Raw genomic sequence first — 20,157 nt, forward strand, 5'->3', positions numbered from 1 at the left:
TTTTTTCTAAATGGGTTATTTTGGATTTCTATATTTTGTAGCTGCCTGTAAGGAGATGAATCTCAAAGTTGTATACATAAATGTATTTTGAACTTTAAAGGACATAATCTTCCACAGAAAGGCTGAGAGGTCCACACGCCCTCTAAATGAAAAGGTTCAGAGTTTGCTTACAAATGTGGAGGCCACCAATCCCCAGAATAGTGATTTCCTAATTAGACACCAACATTTAGATGCCTTGCATTGTCAGTGGGGAAAAAAGCATATTTTTCAGTGTCCTGCTGAACCTTTGACAGGAACGTGGAACCATTCATTTGAATGGAACAAAATGACTGAGGGAGAACAGCAAAGACAATTAAATCACACACATTCAAGAATTCTTCTCTTTAATGGCATAATAAATTTTCCCATTCAAACTAATGTTATGATCCCAGCCCCCTCCTTTGTGAGAATTGCAAGAGCACCCGTTGAGGTGGGGGGGGGGGGGGGGTCAGTAGTCCCAGGAAGTGAGAGAGAGAGAAACGTGAAAAATTGCACGTCCCACCAGGGATACAGAATAAGATGCCAGCAACTATTGTCTCATGGAGACCACGTGAAAAGCCCTCGGGCAAGGTGGGCTGGTTGAGAGAGAGATTGCATCATCCCAACCAGATTGACACCTGCGACCCCATGAGGAAGTATAAAGGAGAGCCTCAGGGGGACAGCCTCTCAGACGCACCCAGAAGACACGAGAGGGTGGTCCCGCAGCAGCAGGAAGCCATTCTGAAGGAAGCCACGTGCGTTAGATTCCGGGATTGGAATTTGTGGCTGGAATCACAGGAAACCGCTTTTAACTAACAACGGGGAGAGGGAACCAACGCTCCCCCGATTTCATGGAAGATTCATCAAGACTCGGCAAGTTCTTTCTCTTCTCCCCCAATCTCTCTCTCGGTCGCCCCACGCAAAACCCAGCGATTTTAAAAGAGCTGAGGCTTGCAGACTTTCAGAGTGACTTTTATATTTACAACGGACAATCTATTAACCCCAAGACACCAGCAGAGCTCACTTCTTAATGATGATTATTACTATACCTGCGCTTTAGATTGAATGTTGACGATGTGCACTATCTGAATGTATGTATTAACCCTACTTTTGTGTCCCTTTATAAATAAAACGTTTGAAAATAGTGACAACAGACTTCAACAGACCTCTCTATCTTTGCTGGTAAGTTATCCAGTTACGGGATACGTAACGCTAACTAGCCAATATTGACAGAAATCAGAATGGCAGAATGTGAAAGGCTATTTAACTCATCTTCTCCATCCTGGAAAAAGTACACTTTTACTCACCATTTAATTACTGTTTTAAACAAGTTCAAAATTAAAACTGTTCCTGAAATCCAGCTCTGATTTTTAGGTTAAACACTTAATATTGAGCTTCATCCCATATAGCAGGGTCTTAGCAGATATATTAAGAAGGTGTGATGCATCCATCATGGAATAGAGGACTGTCTACTCAAACTTAAGCAGTCAATTTTTATAATGTTCTAATTAATACTGTTAGGACTCAAATTATTTTGCAAACATATTAGATGCCAATTCGAGATCTGATGGATGTCAGATACTTTAAAATGTTCAATTTCTGAAGATTTCTATACAAATCCATTTCAATGACATAGCTATATTAAAAAATTATCAATGCAGAACTAATATCTATTCAGCTCAATAATTTAAATAAAAACTCAATCAAATTACACTCACCTTCAATAAGCTCAGTAACCTGATGAACAAGTATCTGATCGATCTGTGAAGGGCAGAATATACCAGTTCAATACTTGAGTTATCTCAAAATAAACTTTGCAGCACGAGCACTGTATTCTATGTCAAGATTTAATAACAATCACAAGATGACAACACATTGCACCATTTCCTATCACTATTACAGTTCAATAAATTACTTCAATATTTTAAAAACAAGCTCTCAATGCATCTTTTGTTACAAAGGATAAGTGTCACAACAAAATACAGAAAGTTAATATTGTTCAGATTCCCCATAACATCTTAGTTTCTAAATAATTCTAATAAATTGAAGGACTGTGGTGCTGGGGGTTATCTAGACAGATAACTGATGCTGGAATCTGGAACAAAACAAACTGCTGGTGGAAATGGAGTGTCTAGGTAACAGCCATTTCAGGTGATAATGGTACCAAGCTCTGCCATGTGAAGCAATGACTGAAAATGAATCAAATATACTCTACTCTGACCTAAACAGGAGCTCTCGTCCCAGTTCCAGAACAACTCACTTATTAGAACAGCTACAAGTGACTTCTGGTCAAAATTGCCAAGAAGGGATCCATTTTGGGAAATTCATGCCAATTAGAATAGGATCAAGTCCAGCTATTAAAAAGTATTGACCATAAGGTCCTTCGAACTGGAAGACACACTACACCAGCAGACAGACAGGTTTTGAGCCAAAATTCCATTCAAGAAATCCCAAGGTCAAAGTCGTTTAGCACAATCAGAGTATCGCTCTAACACTCATTATATTTTATTAAGTGTAGATAATGATCCACTGAAAGATATGCTGCTGTTAGCTCTTCCAGGTTGTAACATGAAGGAATAACATGCTCACTCACCAATGTAAGGTTCTCTAATCCTGGTGGACAGTTAGGAATAGGAGTTGGTGCTTGCATCCACTGTGCCTGGGGCTGTGTTGATACACCTGTCTGGTGACTTACCATTCGAGAACTACCATGATAGACAACATAACTGGGATGATCTGCATAAGGACCTGCTACATATACACAGGATAGAAACAGAGAAACAAAAATAAATTTCCAATCACAATAAAAAGTTATCTCATATTTCCTGATAGATCTTAAATTTAATATTTTGAACCTCAGCAGTTGTGCTTAAATATGTGGCAACTTTCAGATTTTAGTTTGTGAAGTTTTGTTCATAATCCAAAGGTTTGTTTAGATGCTTCTTTCCTTTACCCAGGCGTAAAACCTGCACAAGCCAGCTGCTCCAAGAAATATTACTGATTAGCATTGAAGACATTCAGTAATGAGCCCAAAAGACACATTCTCTAAGCACTCAGCAGGTTAGGCAGCTTCTGTGGACAGAGAAACAGAGTTGACATTTCACTGGATGAAATGTCATCAACCTGAGATGTTAATTCAGTCTCTCCCTCCCCGTCCCTCTCCTACCTCCCCCTACCCCCCGTTTTCCTCTCCCCCTCCCCTAACCAGTCCCCTTCTCCCCATCCCCATGCCCCTTCCCCTCTCCTACCCTGGCTACTTCCCCCCCTCTCTAACCCCGTCCCTCTCTCCCCCTCCCCCTCCTATAATAATTAAAGATAAACAAGTTTGCTGAGGACATTGCAATATATTCATCTAGAAGCATATGTTTCCTTCATTAATTCCTTATTTATTTGAAGTTTAGTCTTTAAAACTTGTTTGAAACATGAGTGGGCTCAGTCTACCAGATGTCAGGGCATATAAATTATCCTTTGAAATGACCAAGTTAGCTAAACATTGGGACAGGGCTGATGTTGATTTAGATTGGGTAGTTATAGAACGGAGCTTGCACCACATTCTCCCCTTAACATTCTCTCACAACAAGTGGAAAACAAGACTAATCTATATCAAGGAGTGAGTGGAGTACAATTCATAAAGCTTGTAAAATGTCACATTTAAATCAGTTATGCTCCTCGCTCTGGAATAACCCTGCGATATGCTTTGGGAAAAGAATGGTGTCCTGCAAAGAATGGAAGATTAAAGATGTAAATACAGTCGGTGATCTCTATGAGAATGGGATTTTTATGTCGTCTGTGGATTTGCAGAGGAAATATAACTTTGTAGATAAAGGGCATTTCTGGAACTATTTACAAATAAGACATTGCATTAGTAGCATATTCAAGAATCGTGGCCCACAAAGTAACCCTTTAACTGAATACTTTACACTACCACAGGAAGCTCATAAAGCATCAGTGTTTTATAAAATGTTCAAACACTCTGTGGGTGAACCGTGTAACAATCTCAAGGCAGTATGGCAAAAGGATCTTGGAAGTGATATTGAAGATAATGAGTGGTCAAGTATTTTATCAAATGTGGGTAGACATATTAGAGAAACAAGAGGGAAATTTATTCAGTATAAGATTGTACACAGATATTATTGGACACCAACTAGACTCTACAAAATGGGGATTGTTGATAATCATTTATGCTGGAAATGTAACAATGAGCTGGGCACATATTTTCACATGATTTGGGAATGTTCCATGGTTTGTCCATTTTGGTGTAAAGATTTGTTGGGGAATTGGTCGGGTCCTACACTGCCCTTGTGCCCATGGCTTTGTCTCCTGGGTGATAGGACAATGATACCTAATGTAAACAGTGACAATTTTGCTATTTTAAAGGTGGGTTTTTCTTTTTTTTTGTAGTTAGTGGGTTTTTTTTAGTTAGTTGGGTTCTCTTTTTTTTTCCTTCTTATCCGATCAGCTTTTTTTCTTCAGCTTTATTAATTGTATATATATCAATTTGTTGAAGTTTTGTATCATTTTATAGCTGTAGAAGATTATGTATCAATAAAAAGATTCTAAAAAATAAAATAAAGGTGGGTCTCATCACAACTGCAGGAATTATTGTATGGAAAGCGGCCAGTGAATGAGTGGGCCAGTGAAGGAGTGGAGATTTGAGGCTTTGACTCGAGAGATTCTGGCAGTTTTGGCAGTTGGACTCTGCAATCAAGTCAATCAAGATTTCAATAGCTCAGACTCAGCAGAAAGCAGCTGATTGGGCAATCGAGGTCAGGTGACCAAGCAGTTTGAAAAGCTCAAACAAATAAATAGAGGGGTAGTGCAAGATGTGGGATCAATTTTGGTTATACATTAATTTAAACTTAAATTATAAGTTTTTTTCTGTTTCTTAGTATTATATGTTTTCCTACTGTGGGATGGCTGTGTAAATATGCTGTACTGTATCTGCTCTATGATATACTGTGCAGCTTTGTAAAATAAGAAATAATAATAAAAATTTGAATTACAAAAAAAACCTTGTTTGAAAATTCATTTCATCTCCTGATCAATCCTCATTGTGAATGGTTTTCAAAAAAATCAGTCCCAGACATTCTTTTTTGTTGTCCTACTCCTACAGCTATTGAATTGGGGTCCAGATTATTGCTTTCTTGTTTATTTTTGTAGTTTTAATATTCTTTACACTTGTTTTTAACGTTTGTGTGACACCTGTTTGTCTGCGCTTTCAGTCTAGTTTACAGAACAAGGGAAGAGCATGAGGACAAATTCTTCATTATTTAATTTATTTGCTATTTGTTGTCATTTGCTGACACTACCTGACCTGTACTCTGATGAACAATATTTTTTAAAATGGCAGTGTCTATAAGATTAGCACCTCATTCTTGACAATAGACAATAGGTGCAGAAGTAGACCATTCGGCCCTTCGATCCTGCGTCGCCATTCTGAGATCATGGTTGATCATCTACTATCAATACCCAGTTCCTGCCTTGTCCCCATATCCCTTGATTCCTCTATCCATAAGATACATATCTAGCTCCTTCTTGAAAGCATCCAGAGAACTGGCCTCCACTGCCTTCCGAGGCAGTGCATTCCAGATCCCCACAACTCCCTGGGAGAAGAAGTTTTTCCTAAATGACCTACCCCTTATTCGCAAACCATGCCCTCTGGTACTGGACTCCCCCAGCATCTGGAACATATTTCCTGCCTCTATCTCTATCTTGACTTCTGTAAAACCTTCTGAACACATCATATCCAGATCTATCACAGTTTAAAGTAACAACCTTTTGAACTTCCTGTATTTTCCAATGCCTCTTCAAAATCATCGGGGTATCACGGAGGTTATCGGGAATGAAAGGGTGAATGTATGATTACTTGGTGGCTCTGGGCCTGTGCTAGCTGGAGTTTAGAAGATCGAGACAGGAATCCCGTTGAAACATATCAAATACTGAAAAGCCCAGATGGAGTGGATTTGGAGAGAATGTTTCCTACAGTGCGGTTGTCTTGGAAAAGGGGGCAAAGACCCACAATATAAGGACATCCCTTTAGAACAGAGGAATTTCTATAACCAAATGGTGACAAACCTGTAGAATTCATTGTTACAGGTGGCTGTGGAGGCCAAGTCATTGGGTAAATTTAAAGTAGAGGTTGATAAGTTTCTGATTAGTAAGGGAGTCAAAGTTTACGGGGAGAAGGTGGAAGATAATAAGTGTACTTTGAATAGGACTAAAAGGGACAATAAATCAGCCATGATTTACTGTGGAGTAAACGCGATGAGCCAAATGCCCCAATTCTGCTCCTGTGTCTTATGGTCGCCTCTTGACTGGACACATTTTGCTCTGCACTGCTCAACTTACTGACTTACAGTCAAAAGTTACATGGAGCCATAATTAAACTGCACAACTTCCTGAGTGTGAAATCCATTCTGGTTGATAAGGATATCTTTTCTGAGACAGAAGGAGAAAGCGCTGTAAAAAATAAGCATTCTTTTTCTATTGTATCATTGAAAATGTTGCTGCAATTTTTTTTCCAGTTGTTTGTGCATGTTGCATAATGTGATTTTTGATGCAACAAATTTTACGTTGCGTAATTTATAGAGAACACTTTTATTCTAGGATTTGTAAGTCCATGGTTATAGTCTTTCTTGAACTAATGGAAAAGCACTGACATATTTAAGTTTTCACACCAGTTTTGGAGAGCATGCAGATCCTTGTTGAAGGTACTCCCTTCTGAGTTTCATTGGACCAAGTAACTTAAAAGCTGTCATTTCTCTTCAGAATTGGCAAGCTTTTTCTGCTGAGGTTAGGTGGGACTGCAACCAGAGGTCATAGGTAAAGGGTGAAAGGTGAAAAGTTTAGGGTAACGAGGGAAAACTTCTTCACTCAGAAGGTCATGAGAGTGCAGAATGAGCTGGCAGCACAAGTGGTGCTTGCAAGCTTGATTTCAAAATTTAAGTGATGTATAGATAGGTACATGGATGGTAGGGGCATCAAGGGCTATGGTTCTGGTGCAAGGGCAATGGGAGTAGGCAGTTTAAATGGTTTCAGCATGGGCTAGATGGGCCAAAGGGCCTGTTTCTGTGCTGTTACTTTTCTATGACTCTAGAAAGCAGTCTATTAATACTGATGTTAAGTTACCATTTTAAGTTGTTAACTCTCAAACATGACACAAGATCTTCAGAGAAACGTTGGTGTTAGTACTAATCTTTACATTACTTGGTAAAGAAAAATGGCCAGTCAAAATGCAACTGCTCAGGTCATCAAAAACAAAAGTGGCTGGAAACCTCCATTCTGGAAAAGAAATGGATTAACAGCACCAACCCTTTGATGGAAGTTGCATGAAATGTAGCTGTAAACCCAAAAATCAAATCTGGTGAATAGCAGCATCAAGATTATAGCCTGTGAGAAGTTCTGGAGCTCTTTTCTTTATGTTGCTTTTACAGTCAGGTGTTGGAGGAAATGTATTACCATGGAGTACAAACTGGTTGTCACAAAAGTAAAAGGTTAGAATCAATGGTTCCTTTTCAGGCCGTAGGAGCATCACTATTGAGATTAGTTGAGGCTCTCAAAGGTTTTATGATTTTAATTTATGGTCTGAGAGGGAATGAAAGGCAAGGTTTGCAAGTTTGCCAATCATGTAGAAATAGGAGTTGTGATATGCTACTATGTTATAGCACTGGAAACAGACAGAGTCAGCATAATTGAGGTAATCAATTTGGTAAGAGGCATCAAAGGTCATGTATATGGAAGGACATTCTAAACAAGTAAAGCTCGGGGTTTTGTAATACATGTTCTATTACATGGATTACAAAATGCTAGCAGGTAATTCCAACAAGTAGATAACAAGGCAAATTTCACATTGTCCTTCATTGCAAAGGGGTTGGAGTTTGAAAATACACTTCCCATGGAGAGCTGAGGTTACAACTGGAATACTGGGCACATATTCAGCCCCCTTACCTAAACGGAGCCAATCCAAAAGAGATGCACTGTGCTAATTCCCAAGAGACCATTATTCCTTCAAGAGAGGGAAGACAGTTTGGGTCTGTATTCCATGCAGCTTAGAAGAATAAAAGGTGACCTATTTCAAACATATAAAATCCCAAAGAAGTTTGACAGCACAGATGTTGTAATGTTTTCACAAGTGGGAGAGTCACAAACCAGGGGACAAAGCTGTTCAGTAAGGGGAATAGATATGACGTATTCAAATTTATAATACTGAATAGTTCAAAGTAGTAAAGGGGAGCCTTCAGGACTAATACCTAACTCATTTGCCAACTGATTACCTGGTCATTATTCATTCTGCTGCCTTAGAATGACCCTGTGGAAAAGTTTGCTGATATACTTGTCTGTAGAATAGTGACCACACTAAATTCACTGCCCGATAACCAATTGGAATATGAAAAATACAAATGTTATTCCACATTATTTGTACTTTTAGAATGCCCCAACTTTAACTTACACAAGATTTACAAAGTTAAAAACAAGATAGCCTTCCCCATCTTTGATCTTCAATTCACCAATACAAGTTAAATAAAATTAGGTACAGTGGAATGCAAAAGTTTGGGCACACCGGTCAAAACTTCTGTTACTGTGAATAGCTAAGCGAGTAAAAGATGACCTGATTTCCAAAAGGCATAAAGTTAAAGATGACACATTTCTTTAATATTTTAAGCAAGATTACTTTTTTATTTCCATCTTTTGCAGTTTCAAAATAACAAAAAGGGAAAAGGGCCCAAAGCAAAAGTTTGGGCCACTTGCATGGTCACTACTTAGTAACACCCCCTTTGGCAAGTATCTCAGCTTGTAAACACTTTCTGTAGCCAGCTAAGAGTCTTTAAGTTCTTGCTTGGGGAATTTTCACCTATTCTTCCTTGCAAAAGGCTTCTAGTTCTGTGAGATTCTTGGACCATCTTGCATACACTGCTCTTTTGAGGTCTATCCACAGATTTTCGATGATGTTTAGGTCGGGTGACTGTGAGGGCCATGGCAAAACCTTCAGCTTGCGCCTCTTGAGGTCGTTCATTGTGGATTTTGAGGTGTGGTTAGGATCATTATCCTGTTGTAGAAGCCATCCTCTTTTCACCTTCAGCTTTTTACAGATGGTGTGACGTTTACTTCCAGAATTTGCTGGTATTTAATTGAATTCATTCTTCCCTCTACCAGTGAAATGTTCCCCAAGCCACTGGCTGCAACACCAGCCCAAAGCATGATCAATCTACCCTCATGCTTAACAGTTGGAGAGGTGTTCTCTTCATGAAATTCTGCACCTTTTTTTTTGCCAAACATACCTTTGCTCATTGCAGCCAAAAAGTTCTATTTTAACTTCTTCAGTCCACAGGCATTTTTTCCAAAATGCATCAAGCTCGTTTAGATGTTCCTTTGCAAACTTCTGATGCTGAATTTTGTGATGAGGATACAGGAAAGGTTTTCTTCTGATGACTCTTCCATGAAGGTCATATTTGTGCAGGTGTCGCTGCACAGTAGAACAGTGCACCACCATTCCAGAGTCTTCTAGATCTTCCTGAAGGTCTTTTGCAGTCAAACTGGGGTTTTGATTTGCCTTTCTAGCAATCCTATAAGCAGTTCTCTTGGAAAGTTTGCTTGGTCTTCCAGACCTCAACTTGACCCCCACCATTCCTGTTAACTGCCATTTCTTAATCATATTATGAACTGAGGAAACAGCTACCTGAAAACACTTTGCTAAATTCTTATAGCCTTCTCCTGCTTTGTGGGCATCATTTATTTTAATTTTCAGAGTGCTCGGCAGCTCCTTAGAGGAACCAATGGCTGCTGATTGTTGGACAAGGTTTGAGGAGTCAGGGTATTTATAAAGCTTTGAAATTTGCATCACCTGGCCTTCCTAATGATGATTATGAATAAGCCATAGCCCTAACAAGCTAATTAAGGTCTGAGACCTTGGTAATAGTTTTCTGAGAGCTTAAATCTCTTGGGGTGCCCAAACATTTGCATGGTTCTCCTTTCCTTTTTTTCCCCCACTCTAAGAAAGTACAAAACAAAAATAATACACTAATCTTGCTTAAATGTTGAAAAGAATGTTTCATCTTTAACTTTATGACTTTTGGAGATCAGTTCATCTTCTACTCACTTAACTATTCCCAGTAACAGAAATTTTGACCAGGGTGCCCAATCCTTTCCATGCCACTGTACATAATGATGCAGAGGCGGTGGGTAGAGACCTTGCTGAGATTGGACTGGTGGATACGGAGGAGCACTGGGCTCAGAAGCAGGATACGAATGAAGACCTTGGGAGGGAAAATAAACTGCATTAAATGGTTTGAAAACTAAAGCAAGTGGACACTAACTTTGGAGTCATAGAGAAGTACAGCACAGCAACAGGTCCTTCAGCCTTCTAGACAGCACTGAACATTATTCCGGCAGATCCTACAACCAAGCTGGTGCCAAATCAGCTTGATAAGCTTTCCTTTGGATCACACTAATGAAAGTGAGAGGAGGATCTTGACAACAGGGCATCTCAGGATCTCCATACCTTCTGCCTAGGCTTGTTATGATGATCGTCATCATCCATTGCCCTTTGAGACAGATGGATGCCAACACCAATCAATGGGGTGAATGCAAGCAGCCTTTTTCCACTGAGGTGAGTAGGACTACAACCAGAGATCCTGGGTTAGGTTGAAAGGTGAAAAGTTTAAGGGGAACACGAGGGAAACTTCTTCACTCAGAGGGTCATGAGAGTGTGGAAATAGATGCCAGCACATGGTCTATGTGAGCCGGGTTTTAAAGTTTTAGAGAAGTTTGGATTGTTACATGGATGGGAGGGGTATGGCAGGTTGTTGTTCCAGTACAGGTCGATGGGAACAGGCAGAAGTATTCAAATGATTTGTCATCTCTGAAAAAGGACCGCTTATAACCAAAGTAATGTTAAGAGTAAATCTACCAGAATATAACAATGGAGCAGTTCTAATTTGCAAGTAGTTTGCTGAAAGACAAAATGAAACTTCCAGAATCAAATGCCATTACTCAACAACATGCTAGCTCAGAGATGGTGCTTTGAAATGCATAATCAAATTGCTAACTTTAATAACTTAAATGAAACTCTGGCCAGTGGATTTGAAGCAAGTGCTAATTCTGAGACAGCACATCTACAGTCTCTCATCTGCATGCCCTGTTCACTGTCTGCATGAAATTGATATGGAGGAGCTCTAACAGAACATCAACAGCAGTCCAATGAAATAAAGCAATTGCAGGAAGTCACTCGTGTGATAGATCTGGAATGAGGACAGCAACTTGATGTGATGTGAATGTGACCAAAGTTTTCGTGAACATTGAAGATAAACTGCTGCTGCTGACTTTGAAAGCAATTCTTTTTTTAAAGGTATCAAGTTCTTTCCCCCAATGCCTTCTACCCTGTCAGAAAACTAGAAAAGATTCCTCACCCAAGAAGAGGGATGAGACCAAGTTGGGTTTAGGTATAATAAATTGAAAGAAGCTAATCTATTAGATATCAAGGAACAGAAAGCATTAATTTGAAATGATGGTTAAAAGATGCAGAAGAATGTGGAAAAAAAAACTTTTCATAAAAAGGTCATTATCCACTTCCGGTTGGCAGCCATATGGAGTAGTTGCAGAGAACGAGCGCTCTGTTCTATTTTCTATCTCCACACTCCTCCTTCCCCCTTCTCTCACACAAAACTGTTAGACTTTTTGCTCTTCCACCTGCCTGCGACTACACTCGCTTCACAATGACTTCAAGGAGTACTAAGCCTGGGAAAAAAGATGACTGAGTGACTGGCCTGACTGTGGAGACCATCTCCACACTGCTAGACCAACATTGTGCGGCGTTATTGGCTGAATTCAAATCTCCTTTCAGCTGAAAGCAAAACTTGACCAAATACAATCCACAGTGGAGGATCTTGGCCAACACTTACCTTCTCTCAAGCTCACCACGAACGACTTGAGCCAGCGTATCAGTGAACTGGAAACAATTTGCTCCAGCTTATGTGAAAACAATATCAAGTTAACAGCTAAAGTTACTGACCTGGAAGGCCGGAGCAGGTGGCAGAACCTACGCTTCCTGGGCCTGCCCAAGTCTGTCAAAGAAGGGCATCCTACTGAACTTTTTTCCACCTTGCTTTGTGAGATCTTCAGGAAACAACCCTCCCGTCCCTGCTGGAGATTGATAGAGCCCACCGTTCACTAGCAACCAAACCAGCCCCAGGACAGAGATCATGCCCGGTTATTCTTCGCCTGCACCGCTACTAGATTAAAGATCTCCTGTTTAGAGAAGCCCGGCGGAGAGGGAAGCTAGAATACCACAGCCAACAGATTCGGGTTGTGGAAGACTACTCTCTTGAAGTTTTGAGCCTGCGAGCTGAGTATAGAGAAGTAATGAAGGAGCTGTACAACTGAGGACTCAGGCCTTCCCTCGTATATCCTGTGCGGCTCTGCATCACACTTCCCAGTGGTGATAAGAAGTGGCTACGCTCAGTTGATGAAGCACGGAACTACATCGATAGCTTGCCCACTGCATGGAACTCTTCATAAAATACTTCGTTTTCCCCATACCCTCTGCAGGCAATAGTAGCAGTGCCTGGATAGCGCGGTCTGGTTTGACTTGGCTGGGTTATGTACTGACTACTATGAAGGGTGGAACAATATTCACTCAAACTGCGCTCTCTCTCTCTCTCTCTCTCTCTCTCTCTCACACACACACAAGAGTATTTCCTTTTATCTCCAATTCAATGAACTCTACAACCTTTCATGGGAAGAGCACTGGGTAAAGTCTGCTTATTTTTTTTTCACTTTTTTCAAATATGTTTATATTTCTGTTTTATGGTTCATTTTTTAGAACCATATTTAACAAACCTTGGGGAACTTGTTTACCTCTCATTAAGCACAATGTCTCTTTAGGAGTGTTAAATGCTTACTGTTTCCTTTAAATAACAACAGAGTTGCAGAAGATGTTACAAGTGACAGGAAGTTGTACTGTTGGATGAATATTGTTCTTAAGAGCTTGCTGCTATGTTCTTTGGCAGCTGTGTTGTTGTGGGGTGGGGGAGGGTACTCCAAAGCTGGTACGGGTTTAAGATCCCCAGAAGTTCTTGCTATACAGGATTTATTTCTGCCTTGTTTCTCTTCGTTTTAGACCCCAGAGTTGATACCCGAAACCTTGATACTGCTTATGCCTATTAATCTGTATCTTTTTTAAAGGAGAATAGTTAGTCCATTAAATTTTGTGAGCTGGAATGTCAAAGGACTGAATCACCCTGTTAAAAGAAGGAAGGTGTCCTCGCATCTCAAACAGTTTAATACAGAAATTGCATTTCTACAAGAAACACACATTCGCAGTTCTGATAATTCCCGTCTTATGTCACAATGGGCGGGGCAGCACTTCCACTCCACTTTTCAGGCTGCCAAGGGGGTCTCAATTCTCATAAATCAAAACATTCCCTTTGAGCTCCACAACACGATATCAGACACAAACGGCAGCTTTGTCATTGTCTCAGGGAAATTACATAATACATTGGTAGTGCTGTCTAACATATATGTTCCTAACTGGGACGATGTGGGCTTCTTTGAATGTTTTTTTTTGTGCTGCTTGATCTGAGTTCATACTGTTTCATACTAGGTGGAGACTTCAAGTGTTGATTAGATCCGGTGCGGGATCGATCGTCTCCTATTCCTAGAGTACTAAGCAAATCTGCCTCATTAATTCAGTCCTTCCTTTCCAACTATGGCATCTCCGATGTATGGCATTTTCTCCACCCAAATAAGAGAGAATATTCTTTCTTCTCACACGTTCAGCACACCTTTACTAGAATTGACTATTTTATAAAATCGATAATCAGCTAATTCCTTCGGTCCATTCCTGTGTTTACCAGAGCTTAGCGATATCAGACCACGACCTGGTTGTCCTGTCCATAACTCTTCTTGGCCTTCCTCATATAAATAAGTATTGTCATTTCAATTCAACCTTACTGTCAGATAATGATTTTGTAAAATTTATGGAGGACCAGATAATCTTTTTCCTTAACACCAATACGTTACCTGAAACCTCAAGCCTGGTTGTTTGGGATGCTATGAAAGCATACTTCAGGGGTCAAATAATTTCCCATACTGTGAATATGAAAAGAAAGACTGGATCTGGCCAATCAAATTAAAGCAGTAGACCAACAATGTGCTCAATTTAAAAATCCGGAGTTGTACAAAAAACGATTGGAACTCCAAACTAAATTTGATCTTATTTCCACTCACCCAACTGAACGCCAACTTTTGAAGAGCAAGAGCTGGTTTTATATCCACGGTGACAAATCAACCAACTAAGGGGCCTTAAAGCCAAACAACACATCACAAAACTTCAAATGGAAAACGGAAGCTTCACCTCAAATCATTCTGAAATCAACAACACATCCAGGAATTTTTACTCCCAACTTTATTCTTCTGAATCCCAAATGATAGCATTTCAGTCCAGAATTTTTTAAACAGCTTAAATATCCCCATATTCTCCTGATTTCAAAATGAGACTGAATGAGCCAATATCATCAGAGGAAATATCCTCAGCCATCTCATCACTGCAAACTGGTAAATCTCCAGGACACGACGGGATCCCTTCAGAATTCTTTAAATCATTTTTGTCACTGCTCTTACCTCGATTAACCTTGGTTCCATTTGATTCGTTTAAACAAGGTAAGTTGCTAGCATCATTTAATGAGGCATACATCATTCTTCAAGTGAAGACAGGCAAGGATCCAACAGAGTGCTCCTCATACAGGCCAACCTCTGTTAAATGTTGATGTCAAATTTTTAGCTAAAGTTTTGGCCTGTAGACTGGAGAATTTCATACCCTCAATTATTTCTGAAGACCAAACTAGCTTAATCAAAAACCACCTCCCCTTTTTTAACATACGCCACCTCTTTAATATTTTATACTCACCTTCAGTTGGGATCCCTGAATGTGCCATTTTCTTAGACACAGAGAAAGCATTCCGCCATGTGAAATGGAATTACCTTTTCGCTGTCTTAGAAAAATTTGATTTCGGACCTAGTTTTATCATGTGGATTAAACTGTTACATTCGTGTCCAACTGCCTCTGTTTTGACCAACTCTCAGCAATCCCAACCCTTCAACCTCAAATGTGGAACTCGGCAAGGGTGCTCTTTAAGCCCTTTACTTTTCGATCTGGCCATAGAGCCACTGGCGATTTAGTTCCATAGTTGTGCGGACCTGACAGAAATTTGGAGGGGGGCAGTTGAGCCCAAATTTTCCTTTTATGCTGACAATCTTTTACTTTTTATATCAAACACAATCACCTCCTTACCATCCATGTTCTCACTCTCTGACAAATTTAGCCAGTTTTCTGGATACAATCTTAACTTACACAAGAGTGAACTTTTTCCAATAAATAGAGAAGCACAAATGTTTCATCACCTCCCTTTTAAAGTAGTGAATAACCAATTTACTTACCTTGGTAAGTTACGATTTTTCCATAAATGTCCCCATTGTTTTAGGAGCTACATCTAAAAGTATTAATTGATAAACGTGAACTTACCTTGAGCAGCCATTTCATGCACTCCTTTCAACCCAAAATGGCCTCTGAAAACAAAGAATAATTAGGAAACTATAATTTAATAAGCATAGCTAAATATTTTAAGCATTTATTAACCATTTTTTCTATTTCCTAATTTCTAAAGATATAAATGTACAAAAACACATTTAAACATTTAACTAGAATGAAATCACAATCCATCATCCTGGTATAAAAAGCACCAAACCCAGACTTCCTCAACCATCTCACCAGAGAAAGGGCAGCAGTTCTATTTGAGCCCATCTCCTCTTCCCCAATGGATCATCAAGCAAGTTGGGCAAGACGTTTACAAGACCTCCGCTGCCAAGCAGGAGCCCAAGATTACTCCCAAGCAAAACATTGCTGCAATGCAAGAGTCAAACTTAGAGTCATAGAACACACAGCACAACCAGGCCCTTCAGCCCAGTGCGAACCATTAATTTGCCTAGTCCCATCGACCTGCAGCCTACCCATCCCTGTACCTATCCAAACTCCTCTGAAATGTTGAAATCAAACACACATCCACAACTTCAGTTGGTAGCTCGATCCACACTCTCACTATCCTGATTGCAGTTCCCATCATCTTCCCCTAGAACATTTCACATTTCACCCTTAACCCATGAGCTCTAGACTCAACCAACCTCAGTGGAAAAAGCCTGTTGGTATTTACCCTATTTATACCCCTCATAATTTTGAATACCTCAATCCAATCTGCCCTTATTCTTTTACACTCCAGGAACAATTTCAAACTTTTCCAATAACTCAGGTCCTCAAGGTGACCACAACTACAAACAATACCACAAATTAGGCCCCACCAACACCTTATACAACTTCAACATAACATTCCAACTCTTGTACTCAATGCTTGGATCTATGAAGGCCAATGTGCCAACAACTTTCATTATAAACGTATGTACCTTTAATGCAACTTTCAAGTAGTTAATGATCTATATTCCCAGATCCCTCAGCCCTACTGCACTCCTCAGTGCCCTACCACTTACTGTGCAAGTCCTACCCTCATTTGTACTCCCAAATTGCAACACCTCATACCTGTATGTATTAAATTCCATCTGCCATTTTTAACACTATATTCCAGCTGGTGTAGATCTCACTGCAAGCATTGATAGTCCACTTTACCCCCCAATCTTGGTGTCATCTGCAAATTTGCTGATCCAGTTTACTATATTATCATCCAGGTCACTGATATAAATGGCAAACAACAACAGACCCAGCACCAACACCTGCGGTACTCCACTAGTCAGAGGCCTCAAGTCACAGACGTAACCTTTTACTACCACTCTCTGGCCTCTCCCGTGAAGTCAATGCTAATCCAATTTACTACCTCATCTTCAATGCCAAGCGACTGAATCTTCTTAACCAATCTGCTATGCAGGACCTTGTCAAAGGCCTTGATCACGTCCACATAGACAACATCCATTGCATTACTTTCATCCATTTTCCTGGTAACTTACTAATGAAACTCTAATATTATTAAACACGACTTACTACATACAAAGCCGTTGATTATCCCTAATCAGTCTGTCTATCCAAATATTTATACACATGTCTGATCCCTTATTATACTTGCCAATAACTTACCCGCTACTGACGTCGGGCTCTCCAGCCTATAACTTCCTGTCTTATTCTTTGGGTCATTCTTAAACAACAGAACAACATTAGCTATCCTCCAGCACTTCACTCATGACCAGGGACATTTTAAATATCTCTTCTAGGGCCCCTGCAATTTCTGCATGAACCTCCCACAGGACAAGGAAACACCTTGCCCAGGGGATTTATCAACCCTAATTTGCCTAAAAATACCAAACATCTCCTCCTCTGTAATCTGCAATCCTTCCACGATCTCACTACTGTCTTGCCTCACTTATATAGATTATGCCTGTCTCAGAGTAAATAAAGATGCAAAAAAAAATTTAACATCTCCCCCATCTCTTTTGGATCCATGCAAAGATGATGATTCTGATTTTCCAGAGGGCCAATTTTGTCCGTTGCAATCCATTTATTCTTAATGTGTAGAAGCCTATCTATACACCTCATAATTTTGCAGACCTCTACCAAATCTCCTCTCAGTCCTCCATGTTCTAGCGAATAAACTCCTAAACTATTCAATCCTTCCCTACAACTCCGATCCTCAAGTCCTGGCAACATCCTTGCACATTTTCTCTGCAATCTCACGTACATCTTTCTTTAGGTCGGTGACCAAAACTGCAGACAATAATCCAGACTAAGCCTCAGAAACATCCTATACAATTTCAACATAACACCCCAACACCTGCACTCAATGCATTGCTTTATGGTCCAATGTGCCAAAAGTTCTCTTTACAACCCTATCTCCCTGTGATTCCTCTTCCAAGGAATTATGGATCTGTTTTTCCAGAACCCTCTTTTCTATCCTATTTCTCAGTGCCCTACCACTCACCATGTAAGACCCACCCTCCCAAAGTGCAATGCCTCACACTTGTCTGCAATAAATTCCAACAGCCATTTTTCTAGCAATTTCCAATCCCACTTGTGTTTCCTGCATCAACAATCCTGCAGACTGTTGGGTAGTCTACAATATAATCTCATTAATGTGGTTATATGTTTCTTATTCTTCAGTTTACCCATAAAGTCTCACTGGATGAGCTTTCCAGTCTATCCTGACTGAGCACTGCTGTGCCATTATCCCTGACTATTAATGCATTCCTCCCTCTTTAGTTTAAAATAATGGAACCCCAGAACATTGAGCTGCAATCTGTCTGACTAATGACTGCAACGTCATAATTCCAGCTGTTGACCCACGCTCATCCACATTTCCTACGATACTCCTTGCATGGAAACAAACACAATTCAGAACATTAGTCCCACCAAACTCAACCTTCTGATTCCTGACGTATGCAGGCTTAACAACATTTTTCTCCACCTCCACTCTACTATCTATTCTGGCTCTCTGGATCCCATTCCCCTGCAACTCTAGTGTAAACCCAAAACCCCACGCAGAACTAGCAAACCTTCCCACTAGGATATTTGTCCCCCTTCATTTCAGGTACAAACCATCCCTTCTATACAGATCCCACCTTCCCTTGCAGAGAGCCCAATGATGAGAAATCGGAAGCCCTCCTTCTTGCACCAACTCCTTAGCCACATGTCATACTGTATGATCTTCCTATTTCTGGCCTCACTAACAAGTGCCACAGGCAGCAATCCTGAGATCATAACCCTAAAGATCTTTGCAGGACCTTGTCATCCATCCCACCCATGTCATTAGCACTGACTTGTACGACGACATCTGGCTGTTCAACCTCCCACTTACGAATATTGTGAACGCGATCCAAGAGGTTTCTGACCCTGGCAGCCAGCAGCCAACAAATCCATTTGAGAACCTTGTTCACAGAAACTCCTTTCTTCAAAATTAGGACACATTTCTAGCAAACATAGCAAAGTTACTGGCCTTCTTCATTACACTGAAAGAAATACAAGGAGATAGTTGAAACTGGGAAAGGGGGTGGGTGAAGTTAAGAGCTGGGAAGTGGATTGGTGAAAAAGATATGGGCTGGAAAAGGGGAATCTGATAGGAAGGCCGTGGAAGAAAGGCAAGGGGGAGGAGCACCGGAGGGAGTTGATGGGCAGGTAAGGAGATAAGGGAAATAGGAATGGGGAATGTGTGCCATCAGGCTTCTGTACTTCCTTTCTGATGGTAATAATGATAAGAAGGCATGACCTCGATGATGTTGTCTATGGTGTGGAGGCCAACGCCCATAGAATTAAGAGTTTATAGCCCTCTGCAATGTTTTCCAACCCCGTGCATTGGCACCTTCATGCTAGATGGTGATGCAAGCAGTCAGAATGGTCTCCATAGTAATCTGTAGAAATTTGCTGGAGTCTTTGGTGAAATATCGAATCTCCTCAAACTGCAAATTAAATACAACTGTGGGTGTGCCTTCTTTGTAATTGCATCAATATGTTGGGCTGAGAATACTGTAAATCTGCAGAAATGTTGCAATACAGTTAAATTTCTTATGTCACCACCTCTATTTCAGCATCATGAACCTAAACTAAGGCATTCTATAACAGTTTTTTTTAAAATTTGTCTCTCAAAATTCCAATTAATTCTTCAATGCTGCATTTTATGCTTATAAGAAATCCATATTCTAATATTCAAAGGCTTTTCTTACATCAAATGTACATTCACTGTTATGATTTTTTTTAATATGAACCAGCTGCAATGAGGAATCTCAAAATTCTTGTATACTAGTCACATTCTGGAGAACACCCACAAACCAACCTTTTATCATGATGCTGAGATACTACCTAGGATATGCTGGGACACATCAGTGTTGTAACCAGGGGTCATTGGGTCTTTCAGGTCTTACAATATCAGACACTCTCGCCCAGGGTTAATGAGGCCCTGCCTTGTGTCCAGCAGGATTGGTCCACAGGTCACACCTCTTGATCCACAGCTATCTGAAGGGTCACTCAGCAGCCTCTCTGTAATGGTCTTGGAGGCTCCCCTCTTTGTAGTCCCCATACTGCCAAGGAGCGAGGAGGTTCTGTACAGCAAACAGCCGCCAAAACCTTTACACCCCACCTTTATAGGCTCGCATCATGCT

At 40.4% G+C, this 20,157-nt stretch overlaps 1 protein-coding gene across 1 annotated transcript in view; it reads right to left on the minus strand.

The window, feature by feature from the left end:
- Window positions 1-19,026, minus strand: part of LOC132391461 (phospholipid scramblase 2-like) — a 52,509-nt gene extending 33,483 nt beyond the window's left edge. Inside the window, exons 1-4 of the mRNA XM_059964697.1 lie at window positions 18,861-19,026; window positions 15,536-15,579; window positions 2,612-2,769; window positions 1,737-1,779 (exon numbers count right to left, since the gene is read on the minus strand). Coding sequence (XP_059820680.1) covers window positions 1,737-1,779; window positions 2,612-2,769; window positions 15,536-15,579; window positions 18,861-18,970 — 355 coding nt within the window. The 5' untranslated portion in view covers window positions 18,971-19,026. The remainder of the gene's footprint in view (window positions 1-1,736; window positions 1,780-2,611; window positions 2,770-15,535; window positions 15,580-18,860) is intronic.
- Window positions 19,027-20,157: the final 1,131 nt, after the last annotated feature.

This window comes from Hypanus sabinus, chromosome 3 (genome assembly GCF_030144855.1).
Source record: "Hypanus sabinus isolate sHypSab1 chromosome 3, sHypSab1.hap1, whole genome shotgun sequence".
In the NCBI taxonomy this organism is placed as follows: Eukaryota; Metazoa; Chordata; class Chondrichthyes; order Myliobatiformes; family Dasyatidae; genus Hypanus; species Hypanus sabinus.